The 23,979-nt window shown below is 35.6% G+C and overlaps 1 protein-coding gene across 1 annotated transcript in view; it reads left to right on the top strand.

The window, feature by feature from the left end:
* mri (BTB/POZ domain-containing protein mrityu) overlaps window positions 1-23,002 on the top strand; it is a 62,262-nt gene extending 39,260 nt beyond the window's left edge. Inside the window, exons 7-8 of the mRNA XM_083126318.1 lie at window positions 14,045-14,292; window positions 16,255-23,002. Of these exons, the coding sequence (XP_082982444.1) occupies window positions 14,045-14,292; window positions 16,255-16,455 (449 nt within the window). The 3' untranslated portion in view covers window positions 16,456-23,002. The remainder of the gene's footprint in view (window positions 1-14,044; window positions 14,293-16,254) is intronic.
* The last annotated feature ends 977 nt before the right edge of the window (window positions 23,003-23,979 follow it).

Raw genomic sequence — 23,979 nt, 5'->3', positions numbered from 1 at the left:
GGAATTCTTTACTTTCGATTTCATACCACCATCGGTGGATTATTGAGATGGGCAATGCCACCGGATCTAGATGTTGAAAACTAAGAATAAATTGTCATCAATTTAGAGTTAACGATAATAGCAGTGCCCCACCCCTTTGACAACTAACATTACTAACATTACTGTAGAAGGCACTTTATCCAGCCATCGTAAATCTAGCTCCATGAGAGTCAGTTTGAACTCCATTTAAGGTGAAATTTAGTTCTTTTATGCCCATCAGGTTTGGCAACACTGCCAGGAGGCAAGGAAAAAAGCGTTGATCATATGGGAGTATGATTTGATTCATTCTTTTGTGAATATAAAACTTCCGATGGAATAGAAGGAGATGTCAACGGGAAGAGGGCAGTTTGAAGATTAATTTCACCAGCGGAAAAGTCGAAACTTCCATTTGATTAGCCGTAACTTGATGTTGAAGTTGATTCCCCATAAGGAATACATGGGATTCCGAAAATTCTTATTCATCATATTTTTCATCATATTTTTCAAACATCGTGCCCGACCCTGTGGCCGAGTGGTTAGCACATCGCGCTGCGACGCCAAGGGTCCCGGGTTCGAATCCCGGTCGGGCTTGGTTGTTTGTGAATGTCCATTCATCAATTTCATCATTTCATCACTCATCCCCATCTTCGCAAATTAGCCAAGAGGCACAAAACGCGAAGTAAAATAAACTAAATCAAAATCAAATCAAATTTTCAAACATCGTGTCCAGCTTAATAATCAACATAACAAAATGTTTGCACTTGCAACATGGAGAGAAATTCATACTCTTGGATACACCCAGGGTTTTTTTTAGTTGCAGTGCCCATTCGGGCGATAATGAAATAAATGCACAATTGGTGCGTAATTGTATCTCCTCGCCTTAAACATAAAAATTATAACAAAATGATAGAATTTTGCACTAAATTATAAGGTATTTATTTATAGATATATCAGATCGGTAAAATAATCGGTAATTTTGGTATATAATCGGAATCACTGATACCGATAGAGTGCCGATTAATCTGTCCCATCTCTATAGTGTACATAGAAAGATATACATTTGATTATCAAAACAATTGACATAATTTTGGTATTCTTCATAATTTTATATTTTTTTTCAGTAAAAAATTTGATCTGCGTATCATTCTTCATAAAAATGAGTTGTTGCATCAATCCGATGCTAATTGCTGGCAATATACAGGGAATAAACACAAAATACCCACCTTTGACACCATGTGGCCCCATTTGCAATATATTTTTTTAAAATCCAGAAAAAAACAATCTTGGAGATATTTGTAATCCTGCCAGACCTCTAATAGACACAAATGGAATAAACACTGTTGGTTCTCATAGTAGGAACAGTTGCGTACAATCCGTGAAATATTCTGCTCTTATCCTTTCATAATAAGGTGACAATAGAAAAAAAACAACTTACTTTATAATTAGAAAAAGTGAATGGTTTTGATCTGAGAAGCATTGTTCTTGAAAATTGGTTGTTGCATGGACCTTATGGAATGATAATCACTTGAAATTTGCAGCGAAAGATGCATCATGTGCACCCTGTCCCAATATTTTGAAAAGAATTTCCAACACTTGTATAGGTTTCCACCAGTTTTACACTATTAATCCCGCTACAAATTTCGCAGTTTTTGACAAAACAAGGTGTATCTTACCTTTCTCTGCCATCTTTGCTTCTTTTTATGAAGGTTAATTGTGATCTTTCCGTATTTTTCTGTAAATGTTCTTCTCTGGATGGTAGAACCTCTGATAATACCTTTTAAAATTAGGCCACATAATCCATGGATACCATTTTCTGCTAATGATTGTTGCTTCCAGTGAACATCATTGGTGCCATACCTTGGTTGGCTTTAATTGTGGTGATTCATCAGTCCACACAAAGCCATATGCAAAGAGAAATTGAAAGTGTTGCAATCCCTTTCAAAATAAAACTTAAAAGTGTAATGAAGAAAGTATTTTCAAGGAACATTCCATGAAAATGTTGTATATTGAAATTTGAAAATTTCAGATTTAGAAACTCTTCCATACAGCACATTTGTTTCTTTATGCATGTTCTACATGCAAGGGAAAACACACTATAGCAAGTAGCTTTGTGGTAGGATCTGAACCTTAGACCATATAACATACAGTGATCTACAAGTGCAGAACACAAGAAGTGTGTAAGTAGTGATCAAGGAAAAAGGTACCTTGAAAATGAAATCATATGAGAGAGAGAGTATAATACGTATTCTTAAATAATATTTAAAAATACTAAAACTTATTGTACTTATGATTAGTGAGTATATATTATTTCCGAACAACGTTTTGGGAAACCACTGTTTCCTTCATCAGGTTCTATTTTGACTATCGTAAACACTCCATAGCCACGTCAAGTCGATTCAAAAATCCAGGAAAGAATATATAGGTTTGACTCTGGTAAAGGAGGAATTTAGAAAACTTGCCAAAACCTGTTAAAACTCCCATTCCCCCACTAAATGGAAGTTTTAACAGGTTTTGGCAAGTTTTCTAAATTCCTCCTTTACCAGAGTCAAACCTATATCTTTTTTCCTGACTTTTTGAATCTACTTGACGTGGCTATGGAGTGTTTACGATAGTCAAAATTGAACCTGATGAAGGGAACAGTGGTTTCCCAAAACGTTGTTCGGAAATAATATATACTCACTAATCATAAGTACAATAAGTTTTAGTATTTTTAAATATTATTTAAGAATACGTATTATTCTGTAATTGTGAGTAATTTGCACAACCATAAGTTATGAGAGAGAGAGTATGTATGTAGTATGCTCCCTTTCTTCTTTGATAAACATGACTGCTACTACTGGAGTTCTCCCAGAACGATAGACTCCAATGCAGCAGCGTGCTGTAACATATTGTTTCTCAGAACAGGCATTAAGAACAAATGATGTGGTCTGTCAACAGCAGCATCATCAGGGTTCCCACACACCTGGAAAACCTGGAAATCTCAGGGAATTTGAAAAAAATGCAAATCTCAGGGAAATCTCAGGGAAAATCGTGTAATTGATTAATGGTTCCCAATGAAGCAAAACTGAGGGAATATAATATGCTCCTGTCTGTGGATAATCCAAGTTGTTGTAGCATTTCTCTTTCAGCAAGGAACTCATATGTATTTGTTTGTCTGTTTCTTGTTTTTAAATGTGATTCCAGGGCTGGTGACCAAGTGTATACCCTCATAAATTTTGCACTTTTTAAAATTTAATTAACCGATTTTGATCTTTTACATGATGTAAAATATATTTGAAGATGTGGAAAACGCATAATAAAGATGACCTGATGTCTAAAGTTAACCAGTGTTCATCTGATTTCCCTTATTAGGGAGTAGTTTTAAGTTTTTTCTTCCTTCTTTTTTTACAAAATAGTAAAAAAATGGAGTGTCCTGTTTAGGGAAATATTTATTTTCTGCCATCTTTTGTGTACAGTATTCTTGATTGTGTATTTACTGCATTTAGAACAGAATTTTAAATATTTACTTACTAGTGCCATATATGAATTATGTACTGTTCATATTTTAAGTTTTTGATCATGTTCAACTATTGTTATAGTCATGACATGACACGTGAATTTTTACATGCCTCAATAGCTCACATATGTGTAAAATGGAATTACTTGTAGGACCAGCAGATCTACATTAATATCATGCAGTGAAATAGTTTTCTCAACAGATATGGCAGAAATTGAATATCATGAGGTGAAGGGCAGTCGAATGGTGTATACTTATTCCCCCATCACACTTGCACTTGCAACTGTCGCTAACGTACCATTACGTACTAGCATTCCTCACTTCTTCATCTTAGATTAGGCTTGTTTTGTTCCTAATGATGGAGGGACAACGTTGAGATGGACCTAAAGGAAATCGGTAGGGATGGAAAAGAGTATATAGATCTTGCTCAAGATAGGGACAGATGGAAGGCCTGTGTTGCTGCAGCCATGAACCTTCGGGTTTAAGAAGGCTAGAGAGTTAGTTAGTTAGTTAGTTTGTTCCTGTCATTATCACTGTCACTCATAATATTACCAAATCTAAAGCATGTTTTTCTTGCAGGATATTTGTAGAGTTAGTATTTAAAGGCTCAGGAAAAGTATGTCTACTTTTCACACTAGTTTTAATCCCTGGTGGATTGATCCAGGTGTCAACCCAGCGTGGTCTAAGTGGCTAGAGGACGTAAAGGACAGTCTGACACAAGCAAAGTGTAAAACTTGTAAAAAAGTGTTTGAACTTAGTAACATGGGTCTTCAAGCTACAGTAAGTCATTCAAAAAGTTCTGCACACAAAAGAAATACTGAAACTCAGTTGCATCGATCTGTGAAAAATTATTTCCTACCAAGCACAAAGTTTGATGGCCAAAATATACCTTCTAGTGCTGCAGTAAAAAGTGAGTTAGAAGAGTCAACACTTTCAGTTCCTTCACCAAGTGAACCAAAATCTACTTTGGAAAGTTTGTTGTGAATGAAGATGTAAGAGCAGCAGAAATTATGTGAACTCTAAAAATGGTCATGGGCCATTGTTCCTTTAATTTTCAGGCAGGCTTAGGAGACATTTTGAACAAGATGTTTAAAGATAGCAAGATTGCTCAGCAGTTTACACTTGGTCCTACGAAAGTGTCATATTTAATTTTGTATGGATTAGCACCATATTTTACAAATTCTCTTAAAGTTCAGGTTGGTGAGAGCCGCTAGTTGTTTAGTTCCGAAGCAGATGACTCAGTTTCCAAAGCGATGTGCTCAGCGCATGGAAGACCTGATACAGGAACTTCTCAGGAGAAAGAGAATGAAGGCTGTAACTGGTGATAAAGTAATTCACCAGTTTAAGATATTGTTGCACAATGTCAATGACAGTAGTGAAAAGGAATTGAAAGAGAAGTTTTGTAACTTTTCAATCAAAACTGATGCACTAGATTTTTTTTTACAGGTGTCATGAAGGGCAAGGATGACTTCTCTCAGTTATGGAGCACTGTTAAGTTGGTTTTGATTTTATCACATGACAATGCATATGTGGAAAGTGGGTTTTCTGTAAATAAGCAGGTTTTAATAGAAAACTTGAAACAAGAGTCTGTTGTGCCTATTTTTCGGCAAGTTTATGATGCAGTGAAAGTGGTTTGAGGAGTGTCAAATGTAGAAGTAAGCAAAAATATGATCCAGAGTGTTAAAGGTGCACGTATTAGATACGAAGAAGCATTGCAGAAGATGCGAAAGAAATGTGATCACAAAGAAGACAAAAGGAAAGAAATGAAACGTAAAGCAAGTGAGATCCTTGCTTTACAAGCCAAACAACAAAAGATGCAAGAAGAAGCAAAGGCTATTGCAAAACAATTAAAAAAACTTGAGGCTTCTGAGAAGTAAAGTTTCTTAATTTGCTGTATCAGACATTAAGTACATTTCTTGTTATATATTTCAGTCTCAGTAACTTATTATTCCTTTTTACATCGGTACTAATAATTGTCACTTCATTTTTATATGTTTTAAAAATCCAATAATTTGTTTGTCTTAACTATTATTGTACGCATTACAGATTAATTGATATTGTATCTATTTATAAACATCTATGAAAAGTGTGAAAATATTTCAATGTTCTATATCAGATGTGTTAGAAATTGTTTCAGAGTTGTTTAAAGTTCTAGAAAACTGGTCATCTTTGTTCTTAATTACTACATGCAGAGAAGTGTAATTTTATTTTATTATTAAACTAGTTTTGTTATTTGCAACAGAAAGCAACAGTAATAAAGAAGGTGAGGGTGGTATGGCTATGAGGGGAAATGGAGGAGACCATTGTAAAATTATAGTAGTCATTTACTGTGCATTCAATACTCTGGAAAAAATATGAGGATTCTGGAAAACTCAGGGAAATCTCAGGGAAAATGGATTTGGAGTTTGCGTGGGAACCCTGATCATTCTTCTGCATGACATAGGCTAATATTTATAATGTTCAATATCATCTGCATACATACTTACTGCTTTCATTCTCCAATATCCTACTTGAAACTTACTCATTTTTGTTTTAATTTCTAAAAGTGCATCGTCTATTAAAATTATAAACAAGTAAGGTGATAATTGTAGATTAGGCACACACAGGAGATGTAGTACATAGACATTTTTCAGTGAAAAATGCAGGCTCGACCTGGACTCGATCCCTGGTCTCTGGCATACCGTGCCATTGCTCTAACCACTGAGCTATCGAGCCAGCCTGGGCTCACCTTATTTGTCGTTATCGCTGTTTTACCTGCGTAGAATCGTCTCTGCCAGTGCTACCGCAGCAGGTTCTGTTGCCTTTGAAACACAGTAGACTTCGACGTTGCCTGGTTCCTCCCAGCATAGAGATGATAATTATTGTAGATTAGGCACAACAGGAGATGTACTATCTAAGGCTTTCTCCAAGTCAATGAAACATAGGTATAATTATTTATCATTTGGTCCTGCACACTTCTTCCTGGCCTAAATCCACTTTGCGTTTCTTCCAAGTTATCTTCTATTTTTTTCCTCCGTCTTGTTTCTAGAATTCTAGAACATATCTTACTGGGGACACTCAGTAGAGAAATTCTTCTATGGTTTCTACATTCTCCATTGTCTCCTTTTTAAAAAATTGTGGTTATAATTGAGACATTCACTATTCTCCTCTCTTTCCAGCATATGTTTATTATCTTCAATAATAATTGTTTTCTTCCTTGGCTCATATATTTAATCATGGAAGGTGTAGTACCATCGTGTCCTGGTGCTTTCACTAGTTTCATTTTTCTTACAGATCTTTGAAGTTCATCTCCAGTGATATCTGTTCTTTGTCCCTTCTATTAACTTCATTGGCCGGCCCCCATAGGGGAGTGGTTAGCACATCTCCCTACGATTGCAGGGCTCCTGGGTTCGAATCCTGGCCTGGGCATGGATGTTAGTGAGTGTCCATTCATCAATTTCATCATATCGTCACTCATCCCCATCTTTACAAATTAGTCAAAAGTGGCACAAAAAGCAAAGTAAAATAAAGCAAATCAATCAATTATCTTCATTCACTGTTCGTTCTCTATAATCGTTGCCATCATCTGTATTATTCTGTTCATCAGTAGTTTCCATTAATTCTTGGAAAATCTTCTCCATCTCTTCGTGATTCAGAATTTGTTAGTTTTTCCTGTCGTCATGTATACATTTTAATGAGCATTCTATGAGAAAGCCTATTTCTCATAAATATTAAAGCTTTATAGAACAACTTTTGGTTTTCTGAGTAATATTTCTCCATAGTTTGTCCAAATTCTTCTCACATTTCTTTCTTTGCTTCCTAGACTATTTTGTTTACTTTCTCTATTTGAATTCTGTATTCTTCAAACATTTTCAATGTTCCTATTATTAAATATTTCTTCCATTCCTTTTTTTATCTTTTACTTCTTTCGTAATGTCCTCTGTCCACCATCTTGTGATTTTTATTTTAATTTTTATTTTACTTGTTCCACAAACTTGTTGTGCCACTTTAATGAGCCTGTTTTTCAGCTGACTCCATAACTTTTCTAAGTCCTCTCTCTCTCTCCCACATTTTTTGAGTTGTACTTTTCTAGTTTAAAACCTTTAATCCTCCTTTCTGTGTTTACTCTTTTCTTTCATACTTTGTATTTTTTTACTGATTTCCCTGATTTGGTCTGGAAAATTTTGATTCTTGGTCTGAAGAAACTGATGGGATCAAACCTGGGACACCTTGCACCAAAGGTGAGGCCACTAACTATTCAACTAAGTGGGAGCCGTTCCCAACATATTTAGTCAAATAAAAACTAGGATTAAGCTGATATTATATCTGTTTCAACTTACACCAGTGCTATTGGCATTGGAAAGTGTCAGTTTGAGTGAACCACAGATACCAGATGATAATTTTTCTAGTGTTTTTTGTGTTTTGTGGGTTCTCCAAAATGTAGTTTTTTTCTCTTGTTTTTGCAACCGCATTGTGGATAAAAATGTATTTTGTGATTAAATGATGGGAAGAGTGGGATGAGGTAATGGGGAACGAGCTTGAAGAGGTCATTTTAACTCTGCTTCTGATGGGAAGCAGCCATCCCACACATCTGGACTGGACACTGCATTGTGCTGTCTGTAATGTTATTTTAAATGTTCAACACTTCCTTCTCGAATGTGCTCATTTTAATACCCTCAGACAAACTTCTAACCTTCGCAGCAATTTATCATCCATTCTGAGAGACTATGAAAGTGTTTTAATGAAGTGGATCTTTTCCACACTCTCTGAGGAAGCGTTTTTTTTTTGGTCCTTGCCCTTTTAATGAGTTGTGTATGTCCTGTGCAGGTCCCTTTACAACGTGCACTTTTAACATTTCTCAAGGGACTTTTTACACCTTTTTTATTCTAACACTCAGGAAAGGATTTTAGAAAAGGGGATTTTCTCCTATATACATTGAAAGGTGCAAAATGGCCACATGTGCTTATGCATATTTTTAATATTTCGAGTTTGCTTACGGAAATTTCCTTTCTCACTTTTATTAAATAACTAGTACAGTATGTGCTTTTTAATGTTTGTATCACATGTATCATTAAATCAGAATAGTAAACAGCCATTGTAAATGTTTGCACTGTTGCTAGCTGAATTATAAAATCTGTGCTGATGGTCAGGGTTCCCACACACCTGGAGAACCTGGAAATCTCTGGGAATTTGAAACAAATAAAATTCTCAGGGAAAACCATCTAATTAATCAACTAGTTTCAATGAAGCACATCTGAAGGACTAAAATATACTTGCACTAATTATTACAACTTTATTAACTAGCTTTACTCAAACTATTTTGGCTATGTAGGCTTTAGGTATATGTTTATATTTCATTGCAGATTAATTGATATCATAAACTTCTGTGTGTCGAAAGTGCAAAATGGCAGAATATTGCACTAATGTACAGACTAGTGTGTGTATATATATACGTGTGTGTGTGTGTGTATATATATATATAATCAGATCACTAAGAGTAATAATGAAGGCGAGCATGGTATGGCTGTGATGGAAAATTGGGGAAATCACTATAAGAGATATTTAAAATAGTAATGTACTAGGTACCAATTACTCGGAAAAAAATGTGAGGATTCTGAAAACTCAGGGAAATCTCGGAAAAATATTTACAGTTCATGTGGGAACCTTGTATGTACCACCCAGTGGCGTATACTGGTTTAAGAACCTGGGCTTATCGCACCATATCATAGTGTTCGAATGGACAAACATTTGTGGGAAGGGGGGGGGGTGTTTTTGTTTTTTTAACTCATTTGGGGTGGCGGGTTGAAGTGATGTGACTCTGTGATGAAAAATATATATATACCTCATAAATAAAACATGGAAATGTACACTGTCAGTAAGAAAAGGATTTCAAGAATTTCATTCTTATTTGCATAAATAAGAGGCCCATATTGTGAAATATTATGTAGGCCTACATAAAAGTAAAAAGTAAAGTGTTCCCCTGTGCATAGCACCACGCCATGAAGGCATATAGGGGGTGTGGGGGTAACGCCCCACACTTTCTTGATCCGGTCGTGAGGGGGTGATGTGATCAGCATCACGCCCCTGACTGCCTTTACCCCCCAGGGTTTCCCCCAGGTACCCATGTTATTCGACGCTGGGTAGGCGCCGGGGCCGCTTCCACCGTTAGAAAAGTTCCCGGATTTGAACCGGCTGGGGATCGAACCCGGGACCTTTAGCATGGTAGTCAGATGCGTTACCGACTGAGCCACCACGGCCACCTACATACAAGAATAAAAATAAAATTCCAACCTACCTATTTTCACGATTTTAAGTTCGGGTACTTCTTGTTGGTGCAGTGGTAACATCGTTGCCTTGAAACTAAGGGGTCCTGGGTTCGATACATGGTGGTTTAGATACCACTTTAACTGTAGGTCCGATCCCCATTAGCTTATCTGTTCATAAAGGTGGACATACAAGAAAATTCCACAACGATTTGGAGTTTATCATCATTCATAAGCTGAATAGACAGTTTGTTAATTATGTCCCTCATTTCAGTTCACTACACAACACAGCACATATCATTCACAAAAATACAATCCACTCAATACTGTATTCACATGCTGCCTCTAAATAAATTCCATGCACCAAGACCACTCGACGTGATCTAGACTAGAACTGCTCCTTGTCATTTCGGTAATTTTTAGATGCACTCATAAACCATTCCCGCTCAGCCAACAATTTTCTACTCCCCAGTGTATCTCTAGGTGCTTGAAGGTCAACGACCTCTTTTTCAACTCTTCTGCAAGCGTTCAATGATGTTCCTGCCCCTGGCATGTGACACACTTTCCGCTTGCCTGCGATATTTTGGCTTCGAAATTCCACATTCCTTGGAAAATTACATGCTGGGAAAAATTGGTTTGCAACATTGACCCAGACTGTTGAGGAAGTTCAGAGGGTTTTTCCCCCGCTATATGCAACCCTGTTCTCTCTCCTGTAACAGTTTGGCTCCACAATTCCCTGATCCTAGGGAAATAACATGCTGGGAAAAATTGGTTTGCAACATTGATCGGATGCTCTTTGTGGTAGCCCTGTCAAGCTTGCTCATTACCCCCGTGGAGTTGGCCGCTGACGGGCCGCATTGAAAGAAAGCGGGCAATGTTTCCAACTCTAAGAAATCAGGTTCATCTTCTTATTGCAATGAATAATTTTATGCACAGCAGGAAGGAATTCCCCAAAATCAAGTCAAGGAAGTGAAAAAAATCTTATGATCTTTTTTGCTTCTTTTCCTTGGAATAGCATAATTATCTAAATGCTCATTAAATTAATGAACATCCCTCATAGTAGCATTGTAAGCAAAAACCACAGCAGGTTTCACTTTCAGCTCACGTCGCTTTTCCACAACAACTGTTTGGTTTGAGTGTACCGTAGATAAGAGTACATCTTTCTTATCTTTCCACTTGAGAGTCATGATTTTACCCTTCTGATAGGCTTTAATATCTGCCTTTTGCAATTTTTTAGACTTGGAGGCAAATATATTTTCAGTTGAGTTTTACAGTCTCGTAAACATCAGTTTTATTTGAAAGGAGAATGAATATGTGCTAAATCTGGAGAATTTTAAAGAAACTGCCTATTGTTAGACAGTATCCTTTGTCCACAAAAAGAGACTTCACTAGTATCAAGACAATTTGTAACGATTTGGGCAAGTCACTAAAACCTGCACAATCACTGTGCATATGAAAACTAAGAGAGCATATTCTAAGACATATCTGACAATGTGTTTCCAAGCATCAAGCTGAGTAAGATACTCTGCCTGCAAGAGAATATATACTGCAGTTCGTGGCAAAGAGCATCTCACGAGTTTGTACGGGAAAAAAATGGAATGACAGAAGTTAGTTTGGCCTGATTATACTTGGGATAATATAAAATGTGCACCTAGTACCTGCCCAAGTTTTCTCGGGATAATAAGGCAAGCGGTTAAGGAGGTCAATGAATGTTTCTGGTTCTTCAATGACCATTTGGAATTTTATATCTTGATCTGTAGAATATCCGTTATCAGTATCAGTAAATTTTATATTTGCACTTTATTGGTATCAGCGAAAATTTCATGTTGGCCCATCCCTAATACAATCACACATTTCACATGCCATACTTTTGTAAACTCAGTGTCTAAATATGCAGTATATGTAAAGCAAAGTTAATTGTAGTCATCTGGTTATATACATTAACTAAGGATGTTAATGAACCATTCATGTTTCTCGAGGAAATTTCATATCAAATCTGTAAAATATCAGTATCACTGAATTTTTATGTTGGCACTTTATTGGTGTCATAAAGAAATTATCTGTCTTTTTGTAAAGTTATAATGATGATTATAATAATAATTATAATAATGATAATAATTATTATTACAATAATAACACAACAGCCCTTGAGGGCTTAGGCCTACCTGCTGACTGCCAGCCTCACCCCCATATGTCTCAGCAGAGGTGGGCCATGAGCCAACCGGTTATGGAGTGATGTGTAGTCAGTACAATGAACCCCCAGTTGTTGCTGTAGATTTCTATGACCGGGTTACGCTTCTCATTCGTAGCTCCTCAATTTCCTCACAGTGGTGGGTGGCCACCGGTTCCATACACAGGAGAAACGTTGTGACACTTTCCCAAGAAAACTGAAACCAGCATGCATCTCGTAGCCCAAAGTCTGATGCCTTAGACCACATCACCAAGGTGCAGTACATTTCAGAATAAAGGTACAATGCTGTGGACATTAAACGTGCCATATCCCCAGTATATCATAATTTTACCAATTCCAATGGTTCGGGTGTCATTTTTGGACGATATTAATAGGGCTGAGCTGATACCAATGTCAATACTTGTACACCATTTGGTCTTTCACGGGGTCCACAAAAATGCCACGCGACACTTTTGCGGAGTCTAATTATCCTGGAAATTATGCAAATTTCAAACTTCCTTTTTGTTTTACACCAATTTTGCATGAAAAACTATATTTTGTGATTACATAATGTTTGTTTTAATATCCTGATGTATGTTTTGAATATTCCAAAGCAAATTTCTTGTTACATTGATATATATACGGCAAGGGGGGGGGGGGGGGGGCTGATAAGTTCTCGGCCCAACCCAGATGGACTTTAGCTACAGGCACGAAAGTTTCAGACTGTTCAACATATTCTCCCCGAAGGTCAACACACTTGGCACTTCGTTGCTCCAACTTCTCTAACCCCTCCAAAAAAATGATTTCTCCTGGTCTGCAAAAAACTGTTCGGCAGCTGCTATAACCTCGTTATCATTTCTAAATTTCTGTCCTTTCAGAACTTTTTCAGTCTAGGGAAGAGACAATAATCAGAGGGTGCAAGGTCTGATGAGTAAGGTGGGTGGTCAATGCACTGAAACCCTAGGTCCTTCAGAAAATCCATTGTTCTTCCAGCCTTGTGAATGGGAGCATTGTCCTGCAGAAACAACTCGCCTCTTCTCAACTTTCCCCGGTGCTTTTCTTTAATAGCGTCCTTTAACTTAGCCAGAAGACTGCAGTAATACCCTGATGTTATGGTTTATCCCTTTGGAAGGTAGTCTGATAACAAAGCACCATCCTTATCCCAGAATATTGAGGCAAGCACCTTGCCTGCGGACCTCTGTGCTTTGAATTTCTTTGGCCTGGGAGATCGTGAGTGGTGCCACTCGCATGACAGCTTTTTGGTCTCAGGATCAAAGTAGTGGAACCAGCTTTCATCCTGGGTAACAAGCCGATTCAAAAAATCGTCCTTAGAGTTCGCAAAATACAGCAAAATCACCTGAGAAGATGTCACGTGTTTGCTTTTCTCATCGGCGTTCAAATGTTTGGGCACCCATTTCACGGAAAGCTTGTGCGTGTCCAACTGATCATGGATTATTGACCAGACACGTTCTTTGGATGTGTGTAAGGTGTCAGCTATCGCTTGAAGTGAAATTCGTCTGCTACTCAATATCAGGTCATGAACCTGATCCACTTTTTCCAGTTGGGACTGGCCTCCCATACCTTTCACCATCTTCTGTGGAAAAATCACCACGCTTAAAAGTTTGAGCACCATTTCTTCACAGTGAAGTATGAAGGGCAATGTACACCCAATGTGTCTAGCATGCAACCATGGATTTCCTTCGGCGACTTCTGTTGCAGAAAGAAGAACTTCATGACACCTCGCAACTCCTCCTTGGTAAATTCCACATTTTGCTGTGTTCAATCAATGGCCTGTAAAGAAAAAACTGTTAGTGATACGATCGTCCCAGCTGGCACTTAAACTTCCAAAAGATCAATGTTTCAAATGCAATGAATGATTTCATGATGACAGGTGCAGAAGGGGGTTAGGCCGAGAACTTATCAGCTCCCCCCCCCCATAATTGAAGAAGAATATTTACACACCAAATTGATCAATATTTTGAACAAATTTTAATTATTGCAATTTTTAAGCATCAGTATGGGTATTGGTTCAAAGTGGTATCGGCTCAGCCCTAGATATCAATACATTGGTCACATTCCTATTATAATTATTTCAAATTCTGTTTCTTTTTCTTTCAGCTGTCAACAGCACTGCCATGTATCGCTTTTTCAAATATATTGAGAATAGAGACGTAGCTAAACAAGTTATGAAAGAACGTGGCCTTAAGAAGATACGCCTGGGGATTGAGGGATACCCAACGTACAAAGAAAAGATCAAGAAGAGAGCTGGTGGTAGAGCTGAAGTGATTTACAATTACGTACAACGACCTTTCATTCATATGTCATGGGAAAAGGAGGAAGCTAAGAGTAGACATGTTGATTTTCAGGTACGTTATTATGTTACTGTTATGTGTTGCTTGAGTCAGATTTGAGTATAGCAAAGTGTCTGCATCAGTTTTTTTATTTTATTTATTTTTGTTACCAACTGTCCACATTTGGAATCACTGCTGTGCCTCATATTCTTTCTACCTAGTTGATTGAACCTTCACTGAGTGTTTTAATCACGGAACTAGCTCCAGTTGTACCCTCAGTTTGACTTCACACACTTTATAGAAGGAAATTGTCACATGCCGACCCCTGTGGTGGAATGGTTAGCACATTCTGCTACGATGCCAGGGGTCCCGGGTTCGAATCCTGGCCCAGGCATGGATGTTTGTGAGTGTCCATTCATCAGTTTCATCATCATAACTCATTCCCATCTTCGCAAATTAGCCAAAAGTGGCTCAAAAAGCAAAGTAAAATAAAGCAAATCAATCAATGAAGAAAATGGTCACATGACATGCACTTTGATTGCATGGATTTAAAATTATAAAATTCACATTGGTGTAAAATTTCTATGTAATTTCTATTTTTCAAATTTATCTGTTGGTGATTTGAATGAATGATAATAAGAATAACAATTGAAGGTCTTATTTAGAGCATGCAAAGAAACAAAGGAAAAATAATTCAAATCTGTTGAAAATCAGCCAAGAAACAAATTGTTTAAAAATATGAATTCCACAATTTTGAATCCAATAGGGTGTAATGAATCATTTTTTGACCAATTTTTGCTGTGCATTGACATAGCAACATTGTTATTTTTACCCTAAAAATCTTAGCTATTTTTATCAAGAATCACTTTTGTAGTTTTAAGACAATTATGTTGATTGTGAAGAGAATCATGCACTACATGTGTGTGTTTTAGAACTTGTATTAATTCAGTAATTCTAGTATCAAGTCGCCCGACCCTGTGGCCGAGTGGTTAGCACATCACGCTGCGACGCCAAGGGTCCCGGGTTCGAATCCCGGTCGGGCTTGGTTGTTTGTGAATGTCCATTCATCAATTTCATAATTTCATCACTCATCCCCATCTTCGCAAATTAGCCAAGAGGCACAAAACGCGAAGTAAAATAAACTAAATCAATCAATCAATCAATCTAGTATCAAGTTTCATATGTCATTCACAAAAAGGAAAGGATTGCAAAGAAAGAGAATCATCTACTCGTGCCTCTCTTTCTCCTACCCTTTCCTCCCCCCTTTCCTTCTCCCTCTTCTGTATTTCTTAGTGCTCTTCCCTTTCTAATGTCTCATTCTTAATAATTTCTCGGCATCTCACTTCATTTTATTCCACTTCCCTTTCTCTCTAAGATTTGGATAATTGTAACTCTTGCAATTATTGCAGATTTTTAAATATAATTTGTGCATGATAAACTTTATGGTATAGCATACAATACAATAATTATTTTTTTAAAAGTAATTTTGTGCAGATTTCAATGCACCAATATTGGGAAGTGTTGATTTGAATTTAGTTGCTGATGCTCGTTAATAGTTTTCTGGAGAATGGTGATCTTGTGATGTCTGCAAAAATGCCATGCCAAACTTTCATTGACTCTACATGCTTGATTTTCAATACATTTTGCGTCAATTAAAATGGTTACCAGAGTGTTAAGTTCATTCCTGTATAAAGGTGTCCATTTTTGCATCTCAAATATTAACAGCAAAGTTAATCAATTTTCTGTGAATTGCATAACTCACAGGATAATTCAAACTTCAGAAAGTGTCGCATCGGTAAATAAACTAAATTTTGTGTTTTAAGAGTCTATTTTGGATTTTGCAGTTCATTTTGCATCATTTCGTGACTAAACAGGCTAGGAAAATGCACCTCACACCTTTCAGAAACATGAAAAATTAACATTACAATGTGTTATTTCACATTTCGTGTGTGTGCCTCAAGCAATTAAGAATGGTAATGTGAATGAGTCGTGGGTGGTTGCATGTTATCAAATACTAAATATTTTTCTTTGTTGCAGTGCGTAAAATCAAAGTCTGTGACAAACTTGGCCGAAGCAACTGCCGATCCAGTTCTGGAAACTGCAGGTAATCCTGTGGCACCTCCTGCTTCTGAGCCGTCGGAAATGGAGGAGGGAGCCGTCGGAGGTGTCATTCCTCCCCACCCCTCGGCAAATGAACCATATCCAGAAGTTCAGTTACCTCCTGAAGACATACCTTAAAGGGGAAAAGACACATTTTTACATTGTTAACTTTGGTAAATAATTTACTTCGTGGCTGGGCTTCTTGGAAAGTCGCAGGAATGCAAATGTTACGAAAATCAACACTGTTTGCTACCCTCGATTCTGATCGGGGCATCTTTTTCCATTCAATCTTTGAAGTTAGGTGTTTGTTGACTAAATAATACTACTATTGGGTTAGCAAAGGGCATTTATGGCCCCATTGCTTTGTAAACATCTTCATTGGTGTAGTATTTTTTATGTATGGGAGTTACATACTATCTGTTGCTCCAGTTTGCATATCCAACTCTGAGCTAGCACAGTAACGTGCCGAGTTAAATGTGCCACATGTACTGCAGTAAGAGGTATGTCAAAGTGTTTGATGTGTGTATAAATATACACACACGCACACATTTAAAACAAAAATATTCATGTTATTAAATCAGTTACTCAAAGACATCCATCCATTTTCATAACTTTCATGTTTATACAATTATTAATGTGTTGATGTTGAATGTTAACAATGCTGGAATAACACTGTTTTTATTCAATTTTTATGTGTTAATTATTACACTTTCTATACTTGCACATCCTTAACAATCTTCAACTATGCCTATGCCACCATGTTGCTTGGATGTGTTGCATGCAACTTAAAGTTCCAAATTAAGTTGACTGTTAGGAGGGAAGTTTGATGCTTGATGATCAAGAATGGTTTGGATTAAGAACATCTACCTTTTTGCATAAAGCCATATGTGGAACCGCAATTTTATTCCCAAATTTTACATTTTCTTGCATTATGCATTGAATAATGCAAGATCCTATAAAATTTCACAGATTCCCACATTTGTAAATTATTTCACCTTGGTATTTCTTCAAGCAACTTGAAAAATACATTAATACAAACCAGTTTCAAAATTAATTTAAATTTGAGCTACAGGTATGTTTTTGTAGATATGCTAATATAAATACAAACTCATAATTTATTTATACAATTGTATATATTACAGCTATTTCAGTTAGAGTTGCCAGTGGTGTATATACATAGGATTATTATTATACATCACATAGGAATATATGATTTTGTTGTATATATATTCTTTGCCATGAGTATATAAGAAATGTTAATCTAAAGAAAGAAAAAAAATCATTATTTTTTTTACGAGTTATGTTGAATTTGTGGCATTATAATATTTGTTCTTGATAGTTTAGGTAGAGATCACTGTAGAAATGGTTTTGTTTTATCAAGTAAGGCCCTTACATATGTAGAAATTGTAGTGTTTATTTTTATTTTTGTTCTGTGCGTGTGTAATTTTCAAAGCCCAGAAAAGTGATAAAAATATAAAGTGTAAAGCTCAAGTAAAGTGGTGTGAAAATTTTATTTTGATTTATCCTGCATCATTAAGTAGAAGCAGAAGTACTTGCGGTAAGTCTAGAAGCTTTTCTGGCGATGAGTGATGAAAAGATTGTTTCTGGCCATTGACCAGTTGAGATCTGGCAAGATTTTCACCTTTTGAGAGCTAACGTAGCGCTCATCTTCAGGGCTTGGAAACCTTGCCGGATCTCACCTGGTCGATAGCCAGAGAGAATCCATTTATTAAAAGTACTTGCGGTTTGCTTATAAATTTTACGTGTTTTTTGAACTGAGGTCACTTGCATTGTGCAAATTTATAAAAGTGCTGGCATAATTGAAACTGTGTGTTCATTTTGCATTACACATAAATGTATTACATAGAAACAGTAAGTATGCTGGTGATGGAGTTCATATTTATGGCTGCTACATAAGTGTTATTTTTTCCCTGGGATATTGTGTAACAAAGGTAATTAAATTTCGAAGTAATCTTGTATTTGACCAAGACACACATGAAGTACAGCCATGAGTTCTTTAAAAAGAAAATACTTGATGTCTTCGGAGCCTTTTCTTTTCTTCTTTTTCTTTCACTGAAAACTATGGAGTAATATGTAAGTGTTTATTGAAAATACGTTCTTTAATATATATTTGGTATTGTACAAAAACTTCATACTTATACAAAGAGGTATATTTTTGTGAAATTAAAGGTAATTGGAGGAAAGGTTGTCCATTATAGATAACAGATAGCATAGTAGTTCATTGTCTGAATAGTAATTGTAGTTTTTCATTCACTCAATAAAAATAACTTCAACCACAAATGTTTATTTACAATCTACTCATTGTTTACAAAGAAATGAAAATATAAATAATTATTAGGGCTAAGCCGATACAATGTTGCATATGCATATCCATCCATATGCAAAATTCAAAATTTTCATTTACTTTTCACCAGTAATGTGTTTGATTTTGTTATTAAAAGATAACAATTTTATACATTTTAATGAGATTATTGAATATTTTAAAGGAAAACTCTGGTAAATTAATGCTTATAATATGCAGTAAATACTTACATATCAATATTGATCATTTTTTTAAATAACTTATTGTTACAATATTCAAGCATCATATTGGTGAGAATATGGCGCTGCTTCCTCGATGGTGTAGTGGTATTGTCAGCACCCTGCAAATCAAGGGGTCTCTGATTCCATACCTGGTTGAGGCACACCGAGGTTCGGATCCCACTTTAAACTGTACGTTCAGTTCCGATTAGCCTGTTTGTGCATAAAGTGGACTTGCACAAACAATCAAAAGAAACTCAAATGGTGAGAAACACTAAGAGTGTCAGTTCAGCTGTACTAATAATATTTGTGGCTGATGTGCTTTATTTTTATTGAATGGATTAATGATTGGGTGTACTATTCGGATGATTGGGTGCCTTAGTTTTAAAAATCTTAGGTTCTGATCTACTTGTATGGTTAAAACTACTTGTCTGTCCTACTTTCTTGTAACCTTAATATTCTCAGCAGAAATCTGAAAATTCATTTGGAAACTCTTGTGTGTAAGACATTTACCTTATTTCAAAGCACAACATTTTTTTTTCATTCTAGAAATGTACTGGGCATAAAACAAACAGAATATACTTTGTGATAGGTAATTTTGTACAGCCACATAATTATGGCGAATAAAAGGTCAAGTTTTCTGTACAAAACTTGGCATATTTCGGGATCAAAGGCGGTATATAAAATGCAATTTTGGTGTTAAAATAGTGAATAGAAACTTAGATTTAATAACTATACATTTTGCATCATTTCGTTACAAAACATGGCAGCAAAATGCACCTCACACCTTTCAGAAACATGAAAAATTAATACTGAAATGTGTTAATTCACATTTCGTGTTTTCTTCAAAAACGAAATATGCATGCTCCTAGCAATTTGGCTACTGTTATTTTCACACATTACTATTCACTAGATCACACAATCCAGTGCACGTGAAACTGTATGCACTTGGGTCCAATGGCACTGCAATGAGGGGTGGAGGTACTTGGAGTTTGCATTTCCCTTTATTTTCAGTGTTGCCACCTTCCCCTAAAAAATGTAAAATCATAATTCCACTCTCAATGCTAAAGGGAGAGAAGTTGTACTATGAAAGACATTTAAATTTCATATGTAAGTCATTTTTCTTGATGAGACATATAGCACATCTGATAAAAAATTGACATTGATAATTAATAATGCTCCAATCTCTTATAATATTCCACCATTTCATTCAGAACTGGGACAAGAAATATAACAGATTGTTTAAATGCATTTCCTTTAAAAAATAATGTGTTTAGAATTATTATATAAAACAATGTACATATATTTGGCTTATATTCATAACAGTAACAAATTGCGAGAATTGTGAAATTAAGTTGCAGCCTATTTACAGAAACCTCAGATCTGTAAAATTATGTAATATTATAATTGGTAAGTAAGTACTGTTAGTCCAATCCTAACAAGAATGATTTTCCACTGTTGACATGTTCATGTATTAGCAAGAATTAGGTTGGAGTATTTGTACTTGTAAAATCAGAACTGAGTGAATGCCCAATCACACACAGAGCTGGATTTCCAGTAGGAATGCCCTAGTTGGCGCTGGACTGGCTATCTGGCTGAAAATGATGCCTGCTAGACTGGTTTTGACAACTAAACCATGTTCTAATTGCAACTGGTTTCTCTGCTAGATTCTGTGGTAACTGCCAATCAAAACGAAAGTTTCGTCATGTGAAGACAATCTATTAGTTTGGCAAGAAAAATAATTTTTGTCTGTGTTTCCGAGTGTTGGATGTTTTTTTAAGAATTTATCCATAGCAATGAGATTTGTACACGACATGTGTGATTGGCCGATAATGAAAAATCTTTATTATTTACCCCTGTATTAAATGTTTGATATATTTAGTTGAACAAAATATTTGTTTTATGAATGAATTCTACGAGGTCATCAAAAGCAAGTTTAGTACACCTTGACTAACATTTTTTCTTTGGAGCCAATTTGTAGCACATGCTTCACTTTATAATGTTGGCAATTGTACGGAAAAGAGCAGCAGTAGTTGTCCTCCCAGAAAATTCTTCCTCATATCGCTCGTCTGTGTAATGCCTTGTGGGGAAAAGCCTACCAAGAAGTACGGTAATGAGCAGGGAACGGATTTATATGTAGTAAAAAGGTGAATATTTAAATATATATTTAGTTATTTTCACCAAAATATGGAGTTAAATATGTACTTAAAGTTCTAAAAACTTACCTTTTTAATAATATAAGACACTACACAAGCTACATAAAATACAGTACGCTTATGTTGACTTTATTGTAAAACAACACAAAATCTGTTTTCATTTTGTTTCCAAAACAATGAATAAGAAAATTTTGTTGTAATGTTCGAACGTGATTTCAGTTTCAATATTACAAGAAGTAATGGGAGCTTTTTTCAGATTTCTCATGTTGTTCCTAAGAAATTCACCCAACTCCTTTGTTCACACGGGAGATCTAGTTATTGCACGAATATGGAGTATATGTCGAGAAATGTTCTGAAATATGGAAATAATGTGTAAAAATAACTAAAATATGAGCCAAAACCTAATATATGTAAAAATATGGAAAATAAAAACTGAATTTTTTGAGTCTAGATGGCATGATGTGCAAAGATAATACAAAATATAACAGATTTCAGCTTCATACATAAATATGTATTTACATATAAATCCGTTCCCTTGTAATGAGTATCATGCAAGGCAAAAACTAGCAGGTGAGCAAAAACCACACAACTAATCCCAAGTCCAACTGGAAAATCCAGCAGGAAATCTAGCCTCATGTGATTCAGGCATAAGTTTGTAAGGTAGTTAGGAAAACTTTTCTGCAGCCATTCGCAAACTAATCCCATTTAAACTTGTGTTATTTTCCAATTTTACTGAACATGTCCTGTGATCAAATCTTGTATGATATATCCTAATCACCAACTTGAAAAAAGAAAGTATAATTGAAATTTTTGATGGAGGCTTTCATTATAATGTGTACTGGCTAGGGTTACCAGACATCCTCATTTGTATGAACATGTCCTACATTTTAATCTCGTTTCTAGTATCCAAAAGGAATTTGAAGATATATATCATGTTTTTTCAATACAAAAGATGTGATATTTAAAGTGTGGGGAATTTAGAGCTTTTAGTTAGAGAAATATAAAACTATAGGGAAAATTAACTCCCGAGAGAAGTATACATGAAAACACTTGTTTTTCTGTTACTGATTATAAGTTGAAGAATTTTGTAGCCAAAAATTTGTTAAAAATACATTATTATAAACTAAAAATATTTGCTAACCTTTGTATGGTGTGGTGAGTGGTTGTATCCGACATTTTGGAACAGTGTGCTTGTAGCAATCTGGTAACCCTATACAGGGGAAATACTGCTGCCAATAAAAAAATCCAAATTGCCTCATTGATGTAATATTTTTCATGTTTGTAAATGCTCATCCCCTTTCATTCTTATTATTGAACTCATTGTTGTTGTGGATGTGTTGAAGTAAAAATACATAAACATTACAATTTTCTGGTATGCATCTCACGACATTTGCTTTTGCATTGTTACACAATGGTATGTTCATGTACGATTAGAGGGAGTACTTTTTTGCTACTTGCAAAGTCGGTACTTTACAAAAGAGCGAGAATTCCTTGAACAATCCATACATATGAACAGAATTGGCACACATGGTGGTGTTTTTTTCTTTCTTTAAACATAGCAGCTATGAAGCTATTGCACTGTCTTCCATAATGGAAAAAAAATGATATTTTGAAAGAAATGTTAGATTATTATCAACTGACAAAGCTTTTTTGGCTGCCTGTTCTATGAACATGTTTGTACTGTTAATTTACTGCATTACTTGTACAATGTTATACAAAATGATAAAATAAAACCACTAAACATTACTAAGTATTAGGTACCTTTCTTTGGGACAGCTCTTTTGTACTATAATTAGAGTAGAGTTGCTAGATGATGAGTCAGTTTCCTATTTTACCCCCTTCCATTTTGTCTACTTGTAGTTGTAATAATTCTTAGTTTTGTTTGTTGGATCACAAGTGATAATGACATTAACAAATGTGTTCATACTTTACATTCTTTTATTTTTGTAATTTGTGTTTTCAATATGTCAATTGAAATAAAATATGCCCAAGTATGTGTGTTTTTTCTTATTTATCAGAATGATATTTCAGTATGAATGCATAGCCTGCAATAGTGTACAATGTGTCGTCTTTTAGTCAGTCATGCACAGTAAATTATTTTTTTTTATACACAGGGAAGGGGTTCCTTGTCACTTATTACTTCGATTGAAGTGCAGAAATGTTAGTTTCTCTTAACACGTTGACTGCCACAATTAAAAAAAAAGTCTGGTGCCACAATGTTATATTACAAGAATATAATAAAAATATTGAAAGCAGTATGTTTCTTGATTAAATGAAAAATTGTTTTTTTAATTATTTTATTTTATGTGCATGAGTCATATGCAACTCACATGGCACTAGAATAATTTATTACACTGCATGCCACGTAAGTTATTTGGCTCGCAGCTTATTTATTGTTTTTTTCTGAGTAGTCTTTTGTTGTAACATGCCTCTGTTGTATACTATTGTATCGATATTGTTCAAGGAACTGGTCAGCAATAATTCAAGGCCAAATGCACAGTCAGAAAAACTTGAAAACTGTTCATGAGTAAAAATATGAAAGAGGTTATTGTACATCTATTCATTCGATCCACACTTGTTTATATTGTAACAATAACAGCATAACTAAATAAGATTTTCATGAACCATCTGCAAAATTTTGTCTGAGTCCACTCTTGACGTAACATGTATGTTATAGCATGGTAGCGTGAGTTCCCTGTACACCACAATGGTCCCAAGGTAAAGACACATGAGAGTTAAATATGCTTCACGAGGCCCCGGGTGTAAAACTAGCATGAGTTAAATAATTCTTACATGGCAGTTAACGTGTTAAGAACTAATTTTGTAATCTGGCCTTTTGTTATTTAATTGTATTTAGTGACCAGTGTGTCACCTTTGGTGATTAATTAAAGAAATTTAGTTTTGAAACTTTATTCCTACCAAATTTAGCAGGAACTATCACAACTACCAATGACAAATAAATTCT

Source organism: Lepisma saccharinum, chromosome 8 (genome assembly GCF_977018435.1).
Source record: "Lepisma saccharinum chromosome 8, izLepSacc3.1, whole genome shotgun sequence".
In the NCBI taxonomy this organism is placed as follows: Eukaryota; Metazoa; Arthropoda; class Insecta; order Zygentoma; family Lepismatidae; genus Lepisma; species Lepisma saccharinum.
This window is presented reverse-complemented; position numbering and strand designations above follow the sequence as displayed.